Source organism: Leuciscus leuciscus (assembly GCF_965113295.1).
Source record: "Leuciscus leuciscus genome assembly, chromosome: 20".
Taxonomy (NCBI): Eukaryota; Metazoa; Chordata; class Actinopteri; order Cypriniformes; family Leuciscidae; genus Leuciscus; species Leuciscus leuciscus.
This window is the reverse complement of record NC_138744.1, coordinates 5,223,961-5,242,239: the sequence shown is the minus strand read 5'-3', so window position 1 is coordinate 5,242,239 and position 18,279 is coordinate 5,223,961. Positions and strand designations below refer to the sequence as shown.

Here is an 18,279-nt window from a genome sequence, read left to right as displayed (position 1 = left end):
GGTGCTGCAAAGAACCATTGAAGAAGCACTTATTCATTAGTGATGAACTGATCAGTACTGAGATTCTCCTACTTTGTGTTTTGAGTCACTCCCAAAATAACACCATACAGTATTGTTAAATACAGAATGTGAATTACAGTTTTTTCTTTCCTTTCTTTCTGTTTTAGCTACACAATGTTTGAATACAATTTTATTTTCTGTCCTGATCAGACTCTGAGAAGACAAGTCAGTTTTTGGACACACACACACACACACACAAAAAAGTATCACAGTTCTAACAACAATTGCACAACTATTTTAAAACATTGATAGACTGGAGTAATGATGCTGAAAATTCAGCTTTGACATCACAGGAATAAACTATTTAAAAAAATATTCAGATAGAAAACATTTATTTTAAATTGTAACAATGTTTCAAAATATTACTGATTTTACTGTTTTTGTGAGCATAAGAGTCATCTTTCAAAACTATTTAAAAATCATACCGAACCCAAACTTTTGAACAGTAATGTACATGTTTTATGCTCATCATTGCTCAATGACTACCGCCTCAATTTGAGATCGTTAAAGGGTTAGTTCACCCAAAACTAATACTCTCACTAATAACTCACCCTCATGTCTTTTCAAACCCATAAGACTTTCATTCATCTTCAGAACACAAATGAAGATCTTTTGACTTTTGACACTTCAAAACAATCATAACGAGATCGTAAAACTAATCCATATGAATTGAGTGGTTTAGTCCAAATTTTTGGAAGAATCGATTGCTTTATATGATGAACAGATTTAATTTAGGCTTTTATTCACATATAAACATTGATTCATCATATAAAGCGATCAAGTCTCTTCAGAAAACTTGGACTAAACCGCTCAATTCATATGGATTAGTTTTACGATCTCTTTATGAACTTTTTGAAGCGTCAAATTGCGTATCTGTCAATGGAGGGACAGAAAGCTCACAGATTTCATAAAAAAAGATCTTCATTTAGTGTTCTGAAGCTCATACGGGGTTGGAACGTGAGTAATTAATGACAGAATTGTCATTTTTGGATGAACTATCCCTTTAACCCCTGAAGGTACAGACACATGCAGGGCTGGATCATGGACCGGGTCAGTTGGGCTAGTGGAATGCTTCAACCCGTGTGGCATGACATTGCCAAAGTAAAAAAGAAAACCAGGGCCCTGATCACATACAGTGTGTGATGACCACTAGGGTTCCTGGGTCTATTCAACACAAACTGACCACTATAGGGCCCATGGCCTATCATCCCATTCCCATTGCCTTCTATACTCAGACCACTGGGTCACCACAAACAGAACCCAGTGCAATGTTAAGTTGTAACAAACTTCAAGCATACTTAGACAGCGTCAGGGTTTGTTCTGTGCTTATGGAAGAGTAAGGGGCACCAAAAACTGGGCTGCAATAAAAACAAAAAAATAATTATTTTGTTAAATAACAGCTAATGCCAAAACATACTCTATGCAAGAACTTGAAAATAGATGCTTACAGCTATATGGGCTCGATTTCACACATAATACTTTTCTGAAATGTCACAACACAATTTGCAATGCATAACACTATATAAACATACACCATATGTTTCTGGCCTTGGTTGCAAAGCTAAATAAGATCAATTTACTAGAGAAGCAGAGAATATAGTTCGAATTAAACATATTTTTCTTACCCCACTGACATTTTTAAAAGCATAAATATTATGCTTTTAAATATTATATTTATTATATTTAAATATTATAAAATAATGCTAAACCAAATTGACTGTGGTTTCTGCTTAAAACAAGAAAAAAATGGGGTAAGAATAAATAATAATAAAACTTAATTCCAGATATGTCTATATCTTTACACAATTTTACTGTTCAAGTAAAATGATTCTCTTTTAAACATTCAAAAAATATTGATTTAGACACTGATGTTGCCAAAGTGAATATGTTCAGTACTACCAACCTGCATGGCTAAAGTCTTCAGATCTCCTTCATGTTCTTCCACTTTAGACTTGCACCGCTTTCTTAAAATCTTTGCATGTAGATAAGCAGCTCTTTTCTTTGCGACATCTGAGAAAAACTGCTCGGATAGCACAACCCTGAGCTGGACTATCTGTGATGACAGCAGAATCAGAACAACCAGCAAGACCAGGACGACAGACAGAGGAACCAGAGATTGATAGAGCCACAGTTGTGGTTCAGGCAAGCACTTCTTCTCAAACAGAGACACTGTGTAGGAAAAATCAGCCCCTTTTGCATTTTCCTTAACAGGTAAACCTAGAAATAATGTCGCTTCCTTTCAAAACAAAAAAGGAGAAAGTGGAGAGAAGAAAATTTGAAGAAATTCAGACATCAAAAAATATCAGTGGCAGTTTTCATACAGTTTGATTATGAAAAGGATAGTTCACCCGAAAAAAATCATGTTATTCTAAAACGGTATGACTTTTGTGAAACAGAAAAGAAGAAATTGCGAAGAATGTTGTGGTACAAACATCATTGGGCCCATTTGACTTTAACTGGAGATATTTTTTAAAATAATATATTCTTTTTCCACAGAAGAAAGAAAGTCATACAGTTTTGGAACGACAAGAAGGTTAGTAAATTCAGACAACATTTTTATTTTTGGCTGAACTATCTCTTTAAATATAGCCTACAGAAATGAGGATCTATGTTCACACAAGCAAAATATTTGTCTTTTCTTTAATGCACACACAATTCAGTTATGAATAAAACTGGATTCTATATCCAACGTGAAACAAGAACAATACGTTTCTGTTATAAAAGATTGAAACATGATTATTAAGCCTAACTACCTTGCTTTTATATATAGAAATACAGTATATGATAGATATCTGTGATAACGTTCACACAACACCAGAATATATTGGTTATTCCTGTCTGAAATGCTAAATTCGGACAATTTAGTTTTGACAGAAAGTTATTAGCTGTTATGTAGAGTGACTGTCAATGTGGCAGACAGTGGCTTCGTGCACAAAACACGATACGTTTGTCAATCGTTTTTGGAGTGTTAAATACAGTTCCGTTAATATTTAATAAGGATTAAAGGACTAACGTATCCAAGTATCTGTAGAACACTATTCTAGCTTACCTGGATTTTTATCCCCACAGGAACATGAAGTGGCTCCAGTTCCCTGAGCCGCTTGCTCAGAACCACAATAAGCCAGTAAATCAGGCCGTCGAGGCTAATAAACACCAGCCAGGTGAGACAGTGTGTGAATATAGGAATACTGAACTTGAGCATGGCTTTCCACTGCCGACCGGTCGGACGGATGGACGGGGTCACTATATAACGTTCCGATTCGCTTTTGCTGAGCGGAAGGACACACGGTTTGCCCTTCTCCCTTTGCTGCTCGTCAAAGCAACGGAACGTTTTCGTGATGTATATGTTGTTGTGCTTTTTGTCCACATGAAATCTTCTCAGGTATAAAGCAGTGAGGAGCACAATAAATACAAGACCTAATGTTGGAGACAATATCTTTCCTATTGAAGACAAAGCATTGGTCACTGCTAACACACTCTGCGCGGTCTGGTTTAGAGCCTGTTCGGCCTCAGAGAGGTGGACTTTGAAGAGCTCAGAGTCCACTTTTGCTTTAAGAGTAAAATCTGCATGGGAACTCCAAAGCGGAACGTTTATAAAGTAACTTTTAAGTTGATTTCCCACCCACATTAGCATTTTAATATAATTTCCAAGGGGTTCTGTATTGATATCCAGTAGCTTTTCCTCCAAGTTGCAGAGGAGGCCTTTTGCAAGCAGTCTCATGTTCTGTAACGTGTTCTGGATATTGAAGAAAATCACCGAACTGGTTCCTAATGTGAGAAGAAGACTCTTCACTTGCTTCATACCCATTGACATCAAAACCAGGGCTCCGAAACAACGGATCCTTTCTGAGAAATACATCGCTGGTGTTAAGCTTATACAAAAAACACAAGTGAGGGGAACCGAGACCTCCTGAACACTTTTGAAGGAAAAGTGAAGGATGAGGAAGAGGAAGGTGCTCAGAATGAGGCTGGTAGTAAAGCAGCTCAACAAGAAGAGTGTTTTTTCCTTCCAGCTTTTCGTGTTGTTGGTTGTGTAGAGAGCATATGTTCTGGACCAGACCCATCGTACTCTTTCTGCCAGCTGATCAAATTTAGTTTGAATCATCATCGTCTCACTAACCTGAATTAACATGAACAGAGATTTTGAAATTGGAAATTATGATGGCTTATGGTTTCATCACTACATGAAATGGTTAATGAGCCCTACAATGTCTGCATTATTTTGATTGGGCTCCAAAACATATTTAGACATTTAAGCCAAACTTAAAAGTGTGAATATCATTGCATTAGATAACAAAATATCAAATCAAGTAGGCTAGTTAAAATACAGTAGCACAAACACACTTTTCTTGTAATTTAACACACACAAAAAAGAAAAAGTTTATTAGGTTTTAAATGATAAAACAATAGATATATACCGTTATTTGGACATGTTGTGGTTCAGACACACATAATATGACGAGACTAGATGGTTAATTGCAATAAATGGCTCAAAAAAGTTTTTTATCAGTGTAGTTTATCAGTTTTATTCTACTGATATTGAAATTTGATATAATGTTGACCGAAGCAACAATAAATCTGTTAATACAATTTAGTCTCTAATATAATGCAACATTTGATTTTGTACAGTGATGACATAAAAAAAAAAGAAGAACGTATATCCTCTGATTTGATTTTACAGTAAGATAATTTATTTGAACTTACCTTTTATTTGTCTGGAATTGTGTCAGCTCATGATTGTGTTGTGGCAGTCCAGCATTTATCTGTCAAAGCAGGAGGAAGCTGTTTTATCCCCAGTTGTTCACTTCCTTTTTTAGCCATCATCTCAGTACTTACTCATAACCACAGAATAGCGCTGACAAAAAAACACCTTGTGATTAATATGTTCCATGACAAAAACAACAACAACATAATTCTGTTGTATTTGGAAGCTGTATGCTTGCTTTCGAAGTATTTTGATCATTTTGATAACATGTAGGAAAACAAATTTCTTGTCTTTAACTAATGTACATACAACCTGGGGTTGCAGCTTTAATAAACAGAACCTATAGGACAAAATTATATAATAAATGAATAACTTAATAAATAAAACAAGCATTGTTATTATTATTATTATTATTTATTAAGTATTAATTATTATTAATTTCCTTAAAAAAAGTTCCTTATTTCCGATAAATGCTGTTCTTTTGAAGTTTCTATTCATCAAAGAATCCTAAAAAAAACATTGTACACAACTGTTTTCAACATTGATAATAATAATAAATGTTTTGAGTAGTAAATCAGCATATTAGAATTAGGATCATGTGACTCTGAAGACTGGAGTAATGATGTTGATAATTCAACTTGTCATTACAGGAATAAATTAATTTAAAAGTATATTCAAATAGAAAACAGTTATTTTAAATTGTAAAAAAATATTTCATAATATTACTGTCTTTGCAGTATTATATATATATAGAGAGCGTTTTCACATTTAAATCTAGACTAAAAGACGCATCTCTTTAGCCAAACATTTACATAATGCATCTCATAACCTTGTACTCCAGTTATATCAGATCAAATGGACATGATTACATTTGCTTGAAATGGTATGAATAGCAGCTTCGCTAATTAATTTCCATTTGCTTTTCTATTTTATCTTTGGATGACCATCCCGAGGTAACTAGAGGGTATGTCAGCTCCAGTTTGGATCCAGTCTCTTACGAAGACTTCAGATGACCCAAAACCTGTGAAGAGACGACTCCAACTCCGGCCAGGACTTCAGATGACGCCAACTCTGAATCAACATGCACAGTGCTATATTTTCTATGTATTATAATCATTATGTTCACATCTTGTAATAATTACTTCAATGAGCTCATTGTTTCTGCCTAAAATGTATAAATGATGTTAGCTAACTGCGTGATTTATCGCAGATTTATCTACATTTCTGAAATACATAACTTGGACACAGTCACCTCTGATAACAGATCACTCTAAATTGTAATGGAGACACTCATGCATTTTCTGTAAAGCTGCTTTGAAACAATAGAATACAAATAAATGTGAATTGAATTGAATACACTGCGCCATATATAAATATATCTGTGTGTTCATGTCACGTCAGGAAACACTATAAATAGAGACTTGCTGCTTTTGTTTGTGAACGCTCATTTTCCAGTGTAATATCCATTTTTTATTTTTTAATTTGAAAAATAACTTACATAAATCTCTGTACTCAACCATACTTGACCAAGACATAGCCTTGGCATGAACACATTGCACCAAAAAAAAAAGAAAAGAAAAAAGAAAAAGAAAAAACAATAGAGAAGGCATTTGAAATAGAATAGAACATACCTTTGACATAATGAGACATTATCCCACTTCCATACATTTAGAGTGTTTGCTTTAATAGAGATCTCTTTTCAAATTATGTAGATTGTGAAAAACGTACACTGAAATCATAAGTAGGACTGAAAGCTTGATAAACACATTTCTTTTTTAAAAATCAGAAAAATGTAGAGTTAATTTTCATAGGAAGAGGTATAATGTCCCAGTGCATATTTCCATTCAGGCATTGAAACTAGGAGTCATAAACTGCTCAGATATAAGAAGCTCTGATTATTACTAAAAAATAGAAAATAAAAAATAAATAGGTCTTGGCTTGTAAATAAACTAACAAAAATATATTAAATGACTTCTACTTTCTTGAAACGAAGAAATAAAAACCAAAGGTATATCATCGTGTGGCAATAGCATCGTCCCGATGTGCATTTCTCTGCAGACAGCATCATGCTCGGAAAACTGTACAGCACAATACTGCGAAAGTCAGTGAGCTGCAGCCGACCTCCGGTAAAAAGATCTCGGAAATTTGGGGCTCTTTTGTCAGGAATGCTGCAGCTCATATTTCCGTAAAGATATAAAAATCCCTGGTCACATTTTCCTTTAAATTTTCAACAAAGTATGATTTTACAAGGTGGAATGTTCATTCGGAATTTTGCCCTTCTGGTCAGTGTGAGACCACTGCCTTATTTATTTTATTTTTTTTTACGAAAATTCAATTCAGGGTGAAGGAGGGGGGGAGGGGGGGGGGGGATCGTCGTCGACATGCACTGTACAAGAAACTGCAATTTTTTTTTTCTCCAAATATCGTCTTTATCAAAACATGCTGAGTTACTGTAAGATGTGCCCAAGCCATGTTGCCAAAAAACCCTTTTCAACATGCTTGTTAAACGAATGAACTTCAAACAATACAGACTAAAAACTAGAAGAGCTGAAGAAATGAACAGCCCCTGAAAATTCAAATGAAAAAGAACTGGAACAATATCGGGGTGGAAATCTGACAACGGAAGCAAGAAAGTACAGAGAGTTTACCCTGGGACAGGGGAGAAGTAGAGAAACATCTTTAGCTTCGTAAGGCTTGCGCCTTTACAATAATAAATCATAGACATTTATTTTTTACGTCTTTGTCACATGAACAGATTTTTCACTGTAAATAAAATGTTTAGCTTGTCATTTAACTGCTTGTCTGTAAAAATACAGTAGAGAGACCAATGAACGGTCTACAGGACAAAAAACAAAACAAGGTTTCATGTTTTTTTTTTCTTCTTCTTCTTCTTCAAATCACACTGTAGCATTCACTCCCCATGAAAACCATGCACTAGTGAAATTTATCTTTAAAAATAATAGAAATGGTTGAAAATGGCTGATCCGGTTTGTTTTTTCTTTTTCTTTTTTTTCTCATCATATTTTTTTTTTTTTTGCAAGTTGCAGTCTGAGAAATTTATTTATTTTCTATTTACTTTTTTTTAAACTTTTTTTAAGTTCAGCTAAAGTTGTGTCCATGCAACAAAAAACTTGTTATTTCCTCTTTAAGTTTCATACAGTATCAAGAGAAGAAATTCAATTTGATCTTAAAAGATGATTCAAACCTACATGTCATCTCTGTATTGATCTAGCAGAATCTTATCTGGGGAGTGAGGTGACCATTCCCGCGTCATATTCTTGTTTTGTGTGTACATTTCTGGGTCTGTTGGCATGGCTTGACCCAAGGAACACTGTTAGCCCATGTAGATACAAATACATCAACATTAAAAGAAACATAAATGGAAAATGAAAGTCGAAGAGAACGTTTCACCCCATTTCAAAAAGGGCTTCTGAAGAACTCAACATTTCGCTTCTCAGTTCAGGCTCAACTCCAATGGCTTCAAATAGGCTCTAAAATCAAGAATTGTGACGTTCCATGAGCTCAGGAGCCCATTTCCAGCTTCGTCTCGTCCCTGCCCTCTAGGGGGTGCTCTTTGCGCACGATGTGTGCGGCATTTTTTTTGCGAGCAAAAACAGGACCGCTTTTTTCACCCCTTAGAAACAAGCTCTGAACACACAACATCAAGCATGCAGTGTTACCGGGGGGACGGGACCTGTCGCAATTCTCAAACTCCACCCATTGGCTGCTACAATAACGCTATATTTCAGGAAACTGCTACGAGCGACCGAACGGCCCGGACCCGCTGTCGAGAGATGACTGGGAAGCTCTTCTGGTCAACGGGGCCAAGGATGGGTCGACCAATGAAGAGGGAGGAAACAGTTTGAACCAGCCAATAACCATGTTGGACAAGTCCAGATCATCTAAAAGTATCTGAGCGGCTCCCATGAAGGATTTGTGGTCCATTCGTCCATAGTCTCCCCACACAATGATCTACGATGGGAAGAGAATTAAGAATTAATGAATAGACTGAGGCCAGGTCTCATAACAAAAAAATTATAATAATAGATGGAAGTAGATGGAAAAAAATTTGTGCATTAATCTGTATTTTATTATTTACTCTTATATACTTTAATCAATCATTAAACTGCATTATATATGGCATCGCTATACACATATATATAAATATATATAATAATAAATATTAATTTATGTCGCAATTAATTATATATACTGTATATATACAGGGCTTGACATAAACCTTTTTTTAGCTCACCAGCCACTGTGGCTAGTGGTTTTCCAAAAGTTACCAGCCACTCAGTATTTTTACTGGCCACAATTTTGACATCGATACCATGGGGAAAAATGGCCATATACGTAGATATTTTTTTAATTATCTCATAATTTGGCAGCAGGTATATTAGGCTGCTGTCACTTTAAGACCTGATGCATGGATCCATAATACTGTTTTCTTTATCAACTGTTTGCGTTCACTTGAAACATAACTGACTGTGTTTATGTGAATACTCGCCTAGACCGGCATTTTGACATTATTTTTTGTATTTGACTGTTTAAGCGCAATAAGCAGCGAAAAATAACTTAGTTTAGTTCTGAGAGGTGGCTTTATGTCTGCACACTTTGGGTGTGAGCACAAAATCTGCAGGAATGAGTAAAATTATTGAAAATATTAATCCAGAGCAAATGAGTGAGTGGAGGCGGGTTTGTGCGTCACTCGCTGTCAGAGAGATGAGTGAATGAGAAAGAAAAATTCTGCAAAAAAAAGTATTGGAAGCGTTTCAGATATTTCAGTATCGATATGTATAAAAAAATATATTTTTGACAACACCACATTGCACTTAGTCTGTTATTTCAGATGCCTTTTTTAAAAACTACAATTGAAAAATGCATATATTAAATCTAAAATTCAACCCGCCAAAATGGCTAGTAGGAGTGACTGTGTTATACGCCACTGCTGAAATCACACACATTTGCCGGGTGTTAATGTCAAGCTCTGTATATATACACACACACACTATGGCTTTATTGGCTATTATTTTAGGGTTAGAAATAAATAAGTTAATAGGTTATAATAATTTATTCGAAATAATTACATTATTATAAATATGTATATATGTATTAATATATATATATATATATAATAATATATAAATATTATACAAATATATAGATAGTTAAAGGTATAGCGGAGGATCTTTCCAAATTTTAGATAAGACCCGCCCTCTCCACTTTTTGAAAAGTTTGATTGATTCACCAGAATGATTGACAATTAGGAGGACCAATAGTTTAGACTACCCACCAGGAAGTAAAACATCCTCTGCTATACCTTTAATATAATATAAGGTAGTACTGATTGACCAGAATGATCATGAGATGATGGCCAAACGACTGGTAAATAAAACCATTAGTGATGAGATCATACCTGTAAAACCTTTCCTCCTGGGCTCTCCTCAAACGGCAGCTGCTGCTGGTAAAGAGGGTCCAGTGTTTTTCGGGCTACTTTTGTTTTCTTTTTGGCTATGCAGGCTCCATTCTCCAGTAGATACACCTTTACATAAGGGGCTGGAGAAGAACAACAACAACAGATGGAGTTTAATCGTGAGCGATGAGTTTTCAGGTGCCTGTGAAATCACCTTCAGAAAGGATAACCACACTCACCTGGCAGTGCCTTAGAACTTGATTTTCCCACAAGGCCTCTGGCTCGGATGACCTCTACCTCTAGGGCTCCTTTCTTTTCCACCATCCCAATCTGAATGTCACCTAGACGTGAGAAAAATCAAGGATATATGGGTTAAACATGATTAATATTACTGTAAGGACTTGCATCAGGGGAACTGAGTTTGACTGGAGGAGACACAAGCACAATAGTAAAGTATACAGAAAGTCAAATAAACAAGCGCTCACCCATAGGGGGCGTGGCTAACGTCTGTCTGCCCACAAGCTGGGCGGGGCCAAGTCCATCCAGGAAGTCACTGAACTGACTGTCAGAAGAGAGTCTCACTCCAGGGAATATGAGGCTGAGTTGAAAGAAAAAGGTCTTTATTAGAAAATTACAAGAGCTTGATCTCATTATTTGTTTTGGTCTATATATAAACATTCACATATTCATATGCCACTAATATATACAGCATACACACTTGTCAGAATGGTTGTGTGCATGTGTGTTTTGTTACTCACTTTCCCTCAGAGCTGTAGCTGTTCATGCTGCCGTCAGTGGATTCGCGGCTGGCCTGTCGGGTCATTCGGCTTCGCATCTCTACGGCCAGACCCGTCTCTGTGCTCCTCTGGATGGTGCTGCGCAGCTTCTTTCCTCCTGCTTCTACAGAGACAGAGAGAGAGAGAGAGAGAGAATATGTCAATCAAATCAGGATATCAAGACGTTTCAGGCGGAGTGATGAAGGACACGTTTGAAAACCAAAAGCCTCACACGTGGCTCAGATGTGACAGCTGATGTGCCGTTGATCTAGACGGTGTGAAATGAGGAGTTAGGCACATGTGGTTCTGCTCCCACTCAACAATTTCTTGTTTTAGATACAGCGCTTTTTATGTTTCTATATCTGGCCTACAGACATGCCATAGTGTCCGTTACACGAGACGCAGTGTGATTTAACATGACGGGTTATACAGGAGCACTGAACCAGAATTAAGCCTGACATGAACAAACACCTCAACCTGTGTCAGCTGAACACTGATAAACACTGGCACTTTCATAACAGGTTAAAGTGGCATTTCAGTTCAATCACTGATGTCATTTTGAAGTAGGACTACCTGTTTGGTGCACAATGGTAGACGAGGTGGAAGGAGAATTTGGGAAACTTGTCTGGAAACGTTCATTATTTCTCTCTGGTGCTGCTAGTGGAGCAGATGTTACACATTTTAACTTAATTATTCAAAAGTTTCCCAAGGTCAGCTAACTAAGGTTGTTGTTACCATAACAAAAAAGGAGGAAAACCTTTTGTATCATGTTTGCATTTTATATTTTATAAGGCTGTTTTATACCCAGTAGAGATATAACTAACTATAACAAAAATTGTGTATGTAGAAGTAGAAATTACTTATAATAAACACACACAACATATTCTATAACAGTAAGTTGCAATGTTGCCTGCCACTCGGTCTACAGTTAGAGTAATGAAAAAAACAAAACAGTAGTTTATTCCAATTACTATGATTCATTGCACAATTTAGCCCTTATTAATCATATTGCTGTTGGCAATAAGACATTTGAGGCTAAAATCACTGTAAAATCACTTCTCTTGGCTTTAACTTCAAGTACAAAATGAATGCACATCCTGTTCTTTTGTTGCCAAATAGAAATGAAAGAATGAAGAGGACAGTAATGTGAGGGCTACTCAGAATGCAGAACCCATCTTCAATAGGTGAGAGAGAAGGCTACCGGAAGCAGACATGTCTGAGCTGCTGAGATTCAACCATTCAATCGCTGCTCACACACACAGCAGGCTTGATTTTCATTTCATTCAATGTCATCCGCCTCTGCTTTCGGCCCTGAGACGTAGCTGAACACAAGAGGATGACGAATATATCGGCGGATGTGGCTGTCCTTTTGTGTGCTAACAGCACAGTTGTATATAATAATCGAGAACTTGTAAAAGTTGTGGTGTAGTTGATCTTGACCAACATATACTTGAGAAACACTTGCCCCTTTCACACATACAGGGCCCCTATTTTAACGATCTGAAACGCAAGTATCAAGCGCGAAACGCAAGTAACTTTGTGGGAGGGTCTCGGGCGCTGTTGCTATTATACCGGCGGGATAAATGACTCTTGCGCCCGACGCAAATCTAAAATGGGTTGGTCTGAAGTAGCTTCATTATTCATAGGTGTGGTTTGGGCGTAACGTGAAATAATCCAATCAGAGCGTCATCTCACATTCCCTTTAAGAGCAGGCGCGCTTGTTCCATGGCGGATTGCTATTATAACGGCGGATTTGCCAGGCGCGCGCCAGGAGCGGTTCACAGCCGAGGAGACCGACGTTCTCGTCAGGGCCGTAAAACACAGAGAAGTGACATTGGGGATGGAGAAACCCACCCAAATTAGCTTCGGTTAAACAGGCGTATAAAAATTTGGGTAAATTAAATGTGTAAGCTAGATTTATGCCTATTTTTTCACATCTTCATGGACACAACAATGATTTCCCTCGTGTGTTAATATTTTTCCTTGTAATAATGTATGGTTTTCTAAAAATGAGAACTGCTGCGTCTGTGTGTAGATGAGATAAGCAAAGTGTATGTGCGTTGTGCACACGCTACATTGATTATGGCCAAGCATGCGCCCTTAAAATAGCATATGAATAACATGCGCAACGCGCCACTGACTTTAGACTAGGTTTCTCCTGGTCAGTGGTGGAATTGTTTTCTAAACCTGCAAAATAGCACCAGGGAACGTTTGCGCCGGAACACGCTTCCTCTTTGCGCTGAACCGCCCCGGGGAGCGCAAATGCATTTCCTAGTTTACCGACGTGCGTCTGTGGAGGGAAAAGTCCGCTGTGCGCGGGTGCAAAATAGGAATGATACATGCGTCGGTGTACAAAGTCAATTGCGCTGGGTGCAAGATAGGGCCCACTGGTAAATTACCGGTAAGTGATCATGTGTGAACAGGACCTTTTCAAAAATACCGGTAAATTGGTTCCGGCAATTTACCAGTAAAGGAAGTTGCAACATTACCAGTAAATTACCAGTAATGTGCTCTGTGTGAACGTGGGATGAAGATTACCGGTATGATCACGTAGAACACATGTGTCAAACTCAAGGCCCGCGGGCCAAATCCGGCCCGCCACATTATTTTATGTGGCCCGCGAGAGCATATGGGTGTCTTAAAATTAGGAATGCAATAAAATTTAGGCTGCCGAAAATTATGAAAATGCCGAAATAGCCCTTCTAAAAAGCCGCCGCGCCCCTCCGACTCTGGCTCAGCGTGTTTTATGACTTTGCGTGCGAGTCCGCTTCCGAAGATGCATAACTTCGTTCCGTTCCCCTCGGTTCCGCTGTGTGTGTGCGCTGTGCTCTCCGCTCCGTGTCCACAGCGCGTTCTGCTCAATGTTCCGCAAGCAACCTCCGTGTGTGTGTGTGAGTGTTTCGAGTTCTGCTCACGCTCATTAGAAAGGCAAAGTCCGCTTAAAAAACGTGCCGACATGAAATTTCTCTGGACTTGTTTCTTTTTGCAATAGTAGGCCTACTACTCTGCTGTAACATGGTGTATAGCCGTGCTGGGCAACACTGGTAAAATTACACGAATCACGATCCTCTCGTTCACTGGTCCTCTCCCTGATCTGCTCCTGCTCTGACAAAAATAGCTTTGTAGTACTATAGGCCTCCTTTATTTCGACAATTGGTAAAAAAAAAAAAATCTGTTAAATCTGATTCTGCTGCATAGAACTGATTAAAGAATAATATATTGATATTTTATATTATTTTAAAATAGGTACCAGTATTAGCCTTTTCACCATTTGTATCACCCCTCTTGTCTGTGTTTGCACCACTTGCATCATTAAGCCAGTAGGTGGCGACAAGTGACTGTCTTTAGGAGTGAACAATTGAACTTTAAACTGATTAGTTTTAAAAAGATTGCACTGGTTTTTGATTGAAATGTAACATCTATGCAAAATAATCCTTGAAAGATTTCTCATTTAAGGCCATTCCCGTTTGGAATATGTGTATTGTCAACAATAAGCAGAAACATTCTGCATTTCCATTTTGTAGTGTGGATCATCATCATTCATTGCAACATTTATCCTCATTCTCATTTTTAAGAATCTGTTATCTTGACAAATAATTTATGCTACTGCCCACTGACATGCTTTTAAAGCTATTGTTATCCCCCAAAAAATTGGGCCTTTAAACACCTTAAAATGCACATGTAGGTCAGAGAAATCCAAATTTTATCAGGGGAGCATGCCCCCGAACCCCCCTAACTACCTCACATTTGAATACGCATGACTGTGTGGTAATGTGTGCTGGTGTGGCTAGTACAGTGCCAGGGCTGAATTTTGAGCCAGTTTGCCCCTGCAAATATACAATAATACAATATTATCTGTATCAAATCATTATTACCCAGCTCCTGATGTTTTGGGCTCATCCCCTGATGTTTTTAAAACCTAGAAACACCCCTGCAAATGCATATACAATATTTGTAATTTAAATAAGTAATAATCAAATAAAGAGACAATATATTAACATTTTAAAAGTCTTACAGTTACATCCGGCCCTTTGAGGGCAGCCATAATGCTGAAGTGGCCCTCAGTGAAAATGAGTTTGACACCCCTGACGTAGAAAGTCAGAATGTCACATAGAAAGCAGACATAAGAAGTCTGCTTTGGGCCAATCATAACATCTTATGGTGATGAAGTGATTACTGAGCGCTGTTTCCAGTAAGATTTTTTATAGTTTTTCTATGTAAATATACGCTAGATGATCATCTTTGATTGTTTTGCCACGTCTCGCAGCTTTTTCAACGTGTCGCACTCGAGACCCGGCCTTCTTTTCCATTCATCAGCGTTGCGGCTCTGCAGTTGGATACTATTATCGCGTCTCGTGTTTTTAAGAGCAAAAACGCGTTCCATTTGATCATCCCTTTATGCCTTCAACTCAGATGTCCAAAACTTTGTCAAATTGAACAGAGTGAAACTAAAACGATTCTCCTCATGCGGTTGGATGAAGACAACGGTGCGGCGTTTAAAATTGACTGGGAATTTAACAGTTTTTTGGAGCTGATGTGTGAACGGTCTCTTACCGTCTAAAAAACAGCATATTTGTATATTTACCGGTAGAGTCATTCTGGCAATTTTACGGTAATTTACCGGGATTGCTGTGTGAAAGTCACAATAATGCACAATGTCAGTAAACATCAAATTTCATCCCAAAATAAAATTCTGTATAAAACCCCCATGTCGTTCCAAATCTGTATGAGTTTCTATTTTGATTCTATTTTGAGTTTCATAATATCAGAAAAGAAGATATTTGAAGAATGTTGGTAAGCAGACAGTTGATGGGCCCCATTTACTCCCATAGTATGTTTTCCCCTACTATGGAAGCCAATGGCTTCCGTCAATTTTACATTTTTCCAATACCGTCAACATTCTTCAAAATATCTTCTTTTGTGTTCAACAGAAGAAAATACCTCAAACAGATTTGGAACCACATGAGGGTGAGTGAACTATCCCTTTAAGATTCAATCATGCGATGTTCTCTGATCATGTCTTGAAAAGCTCTATGAAATGATCAAGAAGATGTTCAGGTCATATTTCAACCCAAATCAAAAGAAAGAAATAAGAAATTAAAGCCTATTTTAGGACCTATAATATTTTGCTTTGTGACATTATCTTCATGACAATTAAGCACATTTCTTCCAAAACTGTCATTATTATAAATAAATGAAATAAAAAATAAAATGGATAACTAACTAAAAAAATACAACATTGATAAATGAAATAAAATTAATAAATTAAAATATATTAATAAATTAAATAAATTAAAATAACCATATTAATTTATAAAGTGTTTACACATTGTGATAGTATTTATGTTGTAATGCCTTTAATTTATGCTAATAAAAAAAAAAAAAAACTAGAAATGTGCATAATTGTAATGAAGATAACAAGATAGGCTTACAGGCTTTATGAAAAAAAAAAAAAAAAACCTTGGATTTTGGGGTGAGATGTGACCTGGACATGTTCTTATGAGATTCACCCAGTAATTAATATATTAATGGATTGAAGAGAATCCATTAATATATTTGTGCCTACATATCACACTAAATCATTCAAAAGCCAAAAGGTATTTGTTCCATAAGTTATTAAGTCATATGAAATTTCCTATGATATTAATCTCTATAGCGACTGAAGGGGGAGAAAGAGAGAGAGAGAGAGAGAGAGAGAGAGAGAGAGAGAGAGAGAGAGAGAGAGAGGAGAGAGAGAGAGAGAGAGAGAGAGAGAGAGAGAGAGAGAGAGAGAGAAGAGAGAGAGAGAGAGAGAGAGAGAGAGAGAGAGAAGAGAGAGAGAGGAGAGAGAGAGAGAGCGAGAGAAGAGAGAGAGAGAGAGAGAGAGAGATGAGAGCGAGAGCGAGCGGAGAGAGAGAGGAGAGAGAGAGAGAAGAGAGAGAGAGAGAGAGAGAGAGAGAGAGGAGAGAGAGAGAGAGAGATGAGAGAGAGAGAGAGAGGCACCTTCAAGGTCAAAACACAAGATGATGCTTGAGTCCCACCAAAACCATCAAAAGATTGCACTACTATTTAGTGCAATAAAAATGATACTGCACATACATAACTGTATTTTACTGACAGCGATGCATGATTCTGCTGATTATTTATTTAAACTCCACCAGAAACCAGATACATATAAATAATTGCAAACTCAATAAAATGTGAAAGGAAAACGAGTTGGTGTGCCTCACATTACACCAAATATTGTGCAAAACACATGATCTTTGACATGCAAGATTCCCATTCGGACCTAAACACTTAATATCTCCACGTGACACATCTTCATCCTCTTACCTCCGTCTTCCTCATCGAAAGAATTCATGCAGGGGAAGTAGACGGCCAGCGCTTCGAACGAGGCTGACAGACTCATGCGGCTCTGGGAGCGCTGCATGCGCCCGCCGCTGCCCGTACCCGTGCCCGCGGTGGAGGTGGCATCGTCGCTCTGCCTGCCCATTGCTTACAGCCGGGGTCGAGTGGAGAGGATGCTGTGGTGCTGAGACTGCGGACGCTGGGTTGAACTCAGAGCAGAGAGTGCTCTTAAACATCACTTAATCTGCAGCGGATGCAGAACGAGGGTTTGTTTTGGGTTCTTCAGCTGGAGAAAGCTCTGCGTCGACTGATCTCCCAGGAGTACGCAGCATTAGTGTGTGTTCGGCTCTCGGCGCAGTGAAGCTGTCTGCTCTCCTCAAGCTATCTCTCCTTTCTAACGACGCGCGTGCAGGAGGGAGGAGGGGGCGGAGCAAGGCCCCTTTTCTTGCATCCTCCCCCGGCCAATCAAAAGGCTCAGCTCTTCAAATGCTCCTCCATGCGCATGAGCTTTACCCAGAGATAACTGCAAATGTGTGTGTGTGTGTGGTCATTAGGAACCTGGGCATCTCTTTCCACTGACTGTCCCACATGCAAGTCACACACAGTTCACGTGTTCTCTCATCACACACACACACACACACACACACACACACACACACCACACACACACACAGATAATTCCTCCTTTCTCCTCTGCTCTTAAAAAGACGAGATTTATTTCTCTGTGCTGACGTACATCTTTTATCACAGGCCTCCACCTCTCTCTTCACTATCTCTCAGTGTAAATGTTTACCACAGAAGACGTCCTGGGCCACAGAAACAGCTGAATTACTGCTATCCCTGAAAAATATCCCTGCATTATGCATTGCAAATATTTGAATAGTCATAACAGGAATAGCAGCCATATCCAACCATTTTCAACAGCCACTTCAGGCATCAATTTCAGAGAGAAACTAGATACTGGGTGTCTGCTGAGGAATTAAAAAATACTAGAT

General features: G+C 38.0%; 2 protein-coding genes and 1 long non-coding RNA gene across 25 annotated transcripts in view; 1 reads left to right on the top strand and 2 right to left on the bottom strand.

The window, feature by feature from the left end:
* Positions 1 to 126: 126 nt before the first annotated feature.
* On the bottom strand, positions 127 to 4,180 carry dcstamp (dendrocyte expressed seven transmembrane protein). Its single transcript, XM_082150758.1, has 3 exons — positions 3,110 to 4,180; positions 1,964 to 2,296; positions 127 to 1,418 (listed from the first exon to the last, which is right to left on the bottom strand). Exons 1-3 carry the CDS (start codon positions 4,166 to 4,168, stop codon positions 1,359 to 1,361), a joined length of 1,452 nt encoding a protein of 483 aa, XP_082006884.1. The 5' UTR covers positions 4,169 to 4,180; the 3' UTR covers positions 127 to 1,358.
* LOC309484535 lies at positions 3,101 to 6,363 on the top strand. The gene is made up of 2 exons (XR_014200899.1): positions 3,101 to 3,221; positions 5,719 to 6,363. It is a non-coding gene; the product is annotated as an uncharacterized lncRNA (long non-coding RNA).
* Positions 6,213 to 18,279, bottom strand: part of rims2a (regulating synaptic membrane exocytosis 2a) — a 204,284-nt gene continuing 192,217 nt past the window's right edge. For 22 of the 23 annotated variants that reach the window (XM_082150612.1, XM_082150630.1, XM_082150631.1 and 19 more), the window contains 5 exons: positions 10,940 to 11,081; positions 10,667 to 10,779; positions 10,421 to 10,522; positions 10,185 to 10,324; positions 6,213 to 8,737 (listed from right to left, as the gene is read on the bottom strand). In XM_082150612.1, the coding sequence (XP_082006738.1) occupies positions 8,522 to 8,737; positions 10,185 to 10,324; positions 10,421 to 10,522; positions 10,667 to 10,779; positions 10,940 to 11,081 (713 nt within the window). In that variant the 3' untranslated portion in view covers positions 6,213 to 8,521. Of the gene's footprint in view, positions 8,738 to 10,184; positions 10,325 to 10,420; positions 10,523 to 10,666; positions 10,780 to 10,939; positions 11,082 to 17,269; positions 17,673 to 18,279 lie in introns of those variants that run through there. The other variant, XM_082150624.1, reaches the window with a different exon arrangement.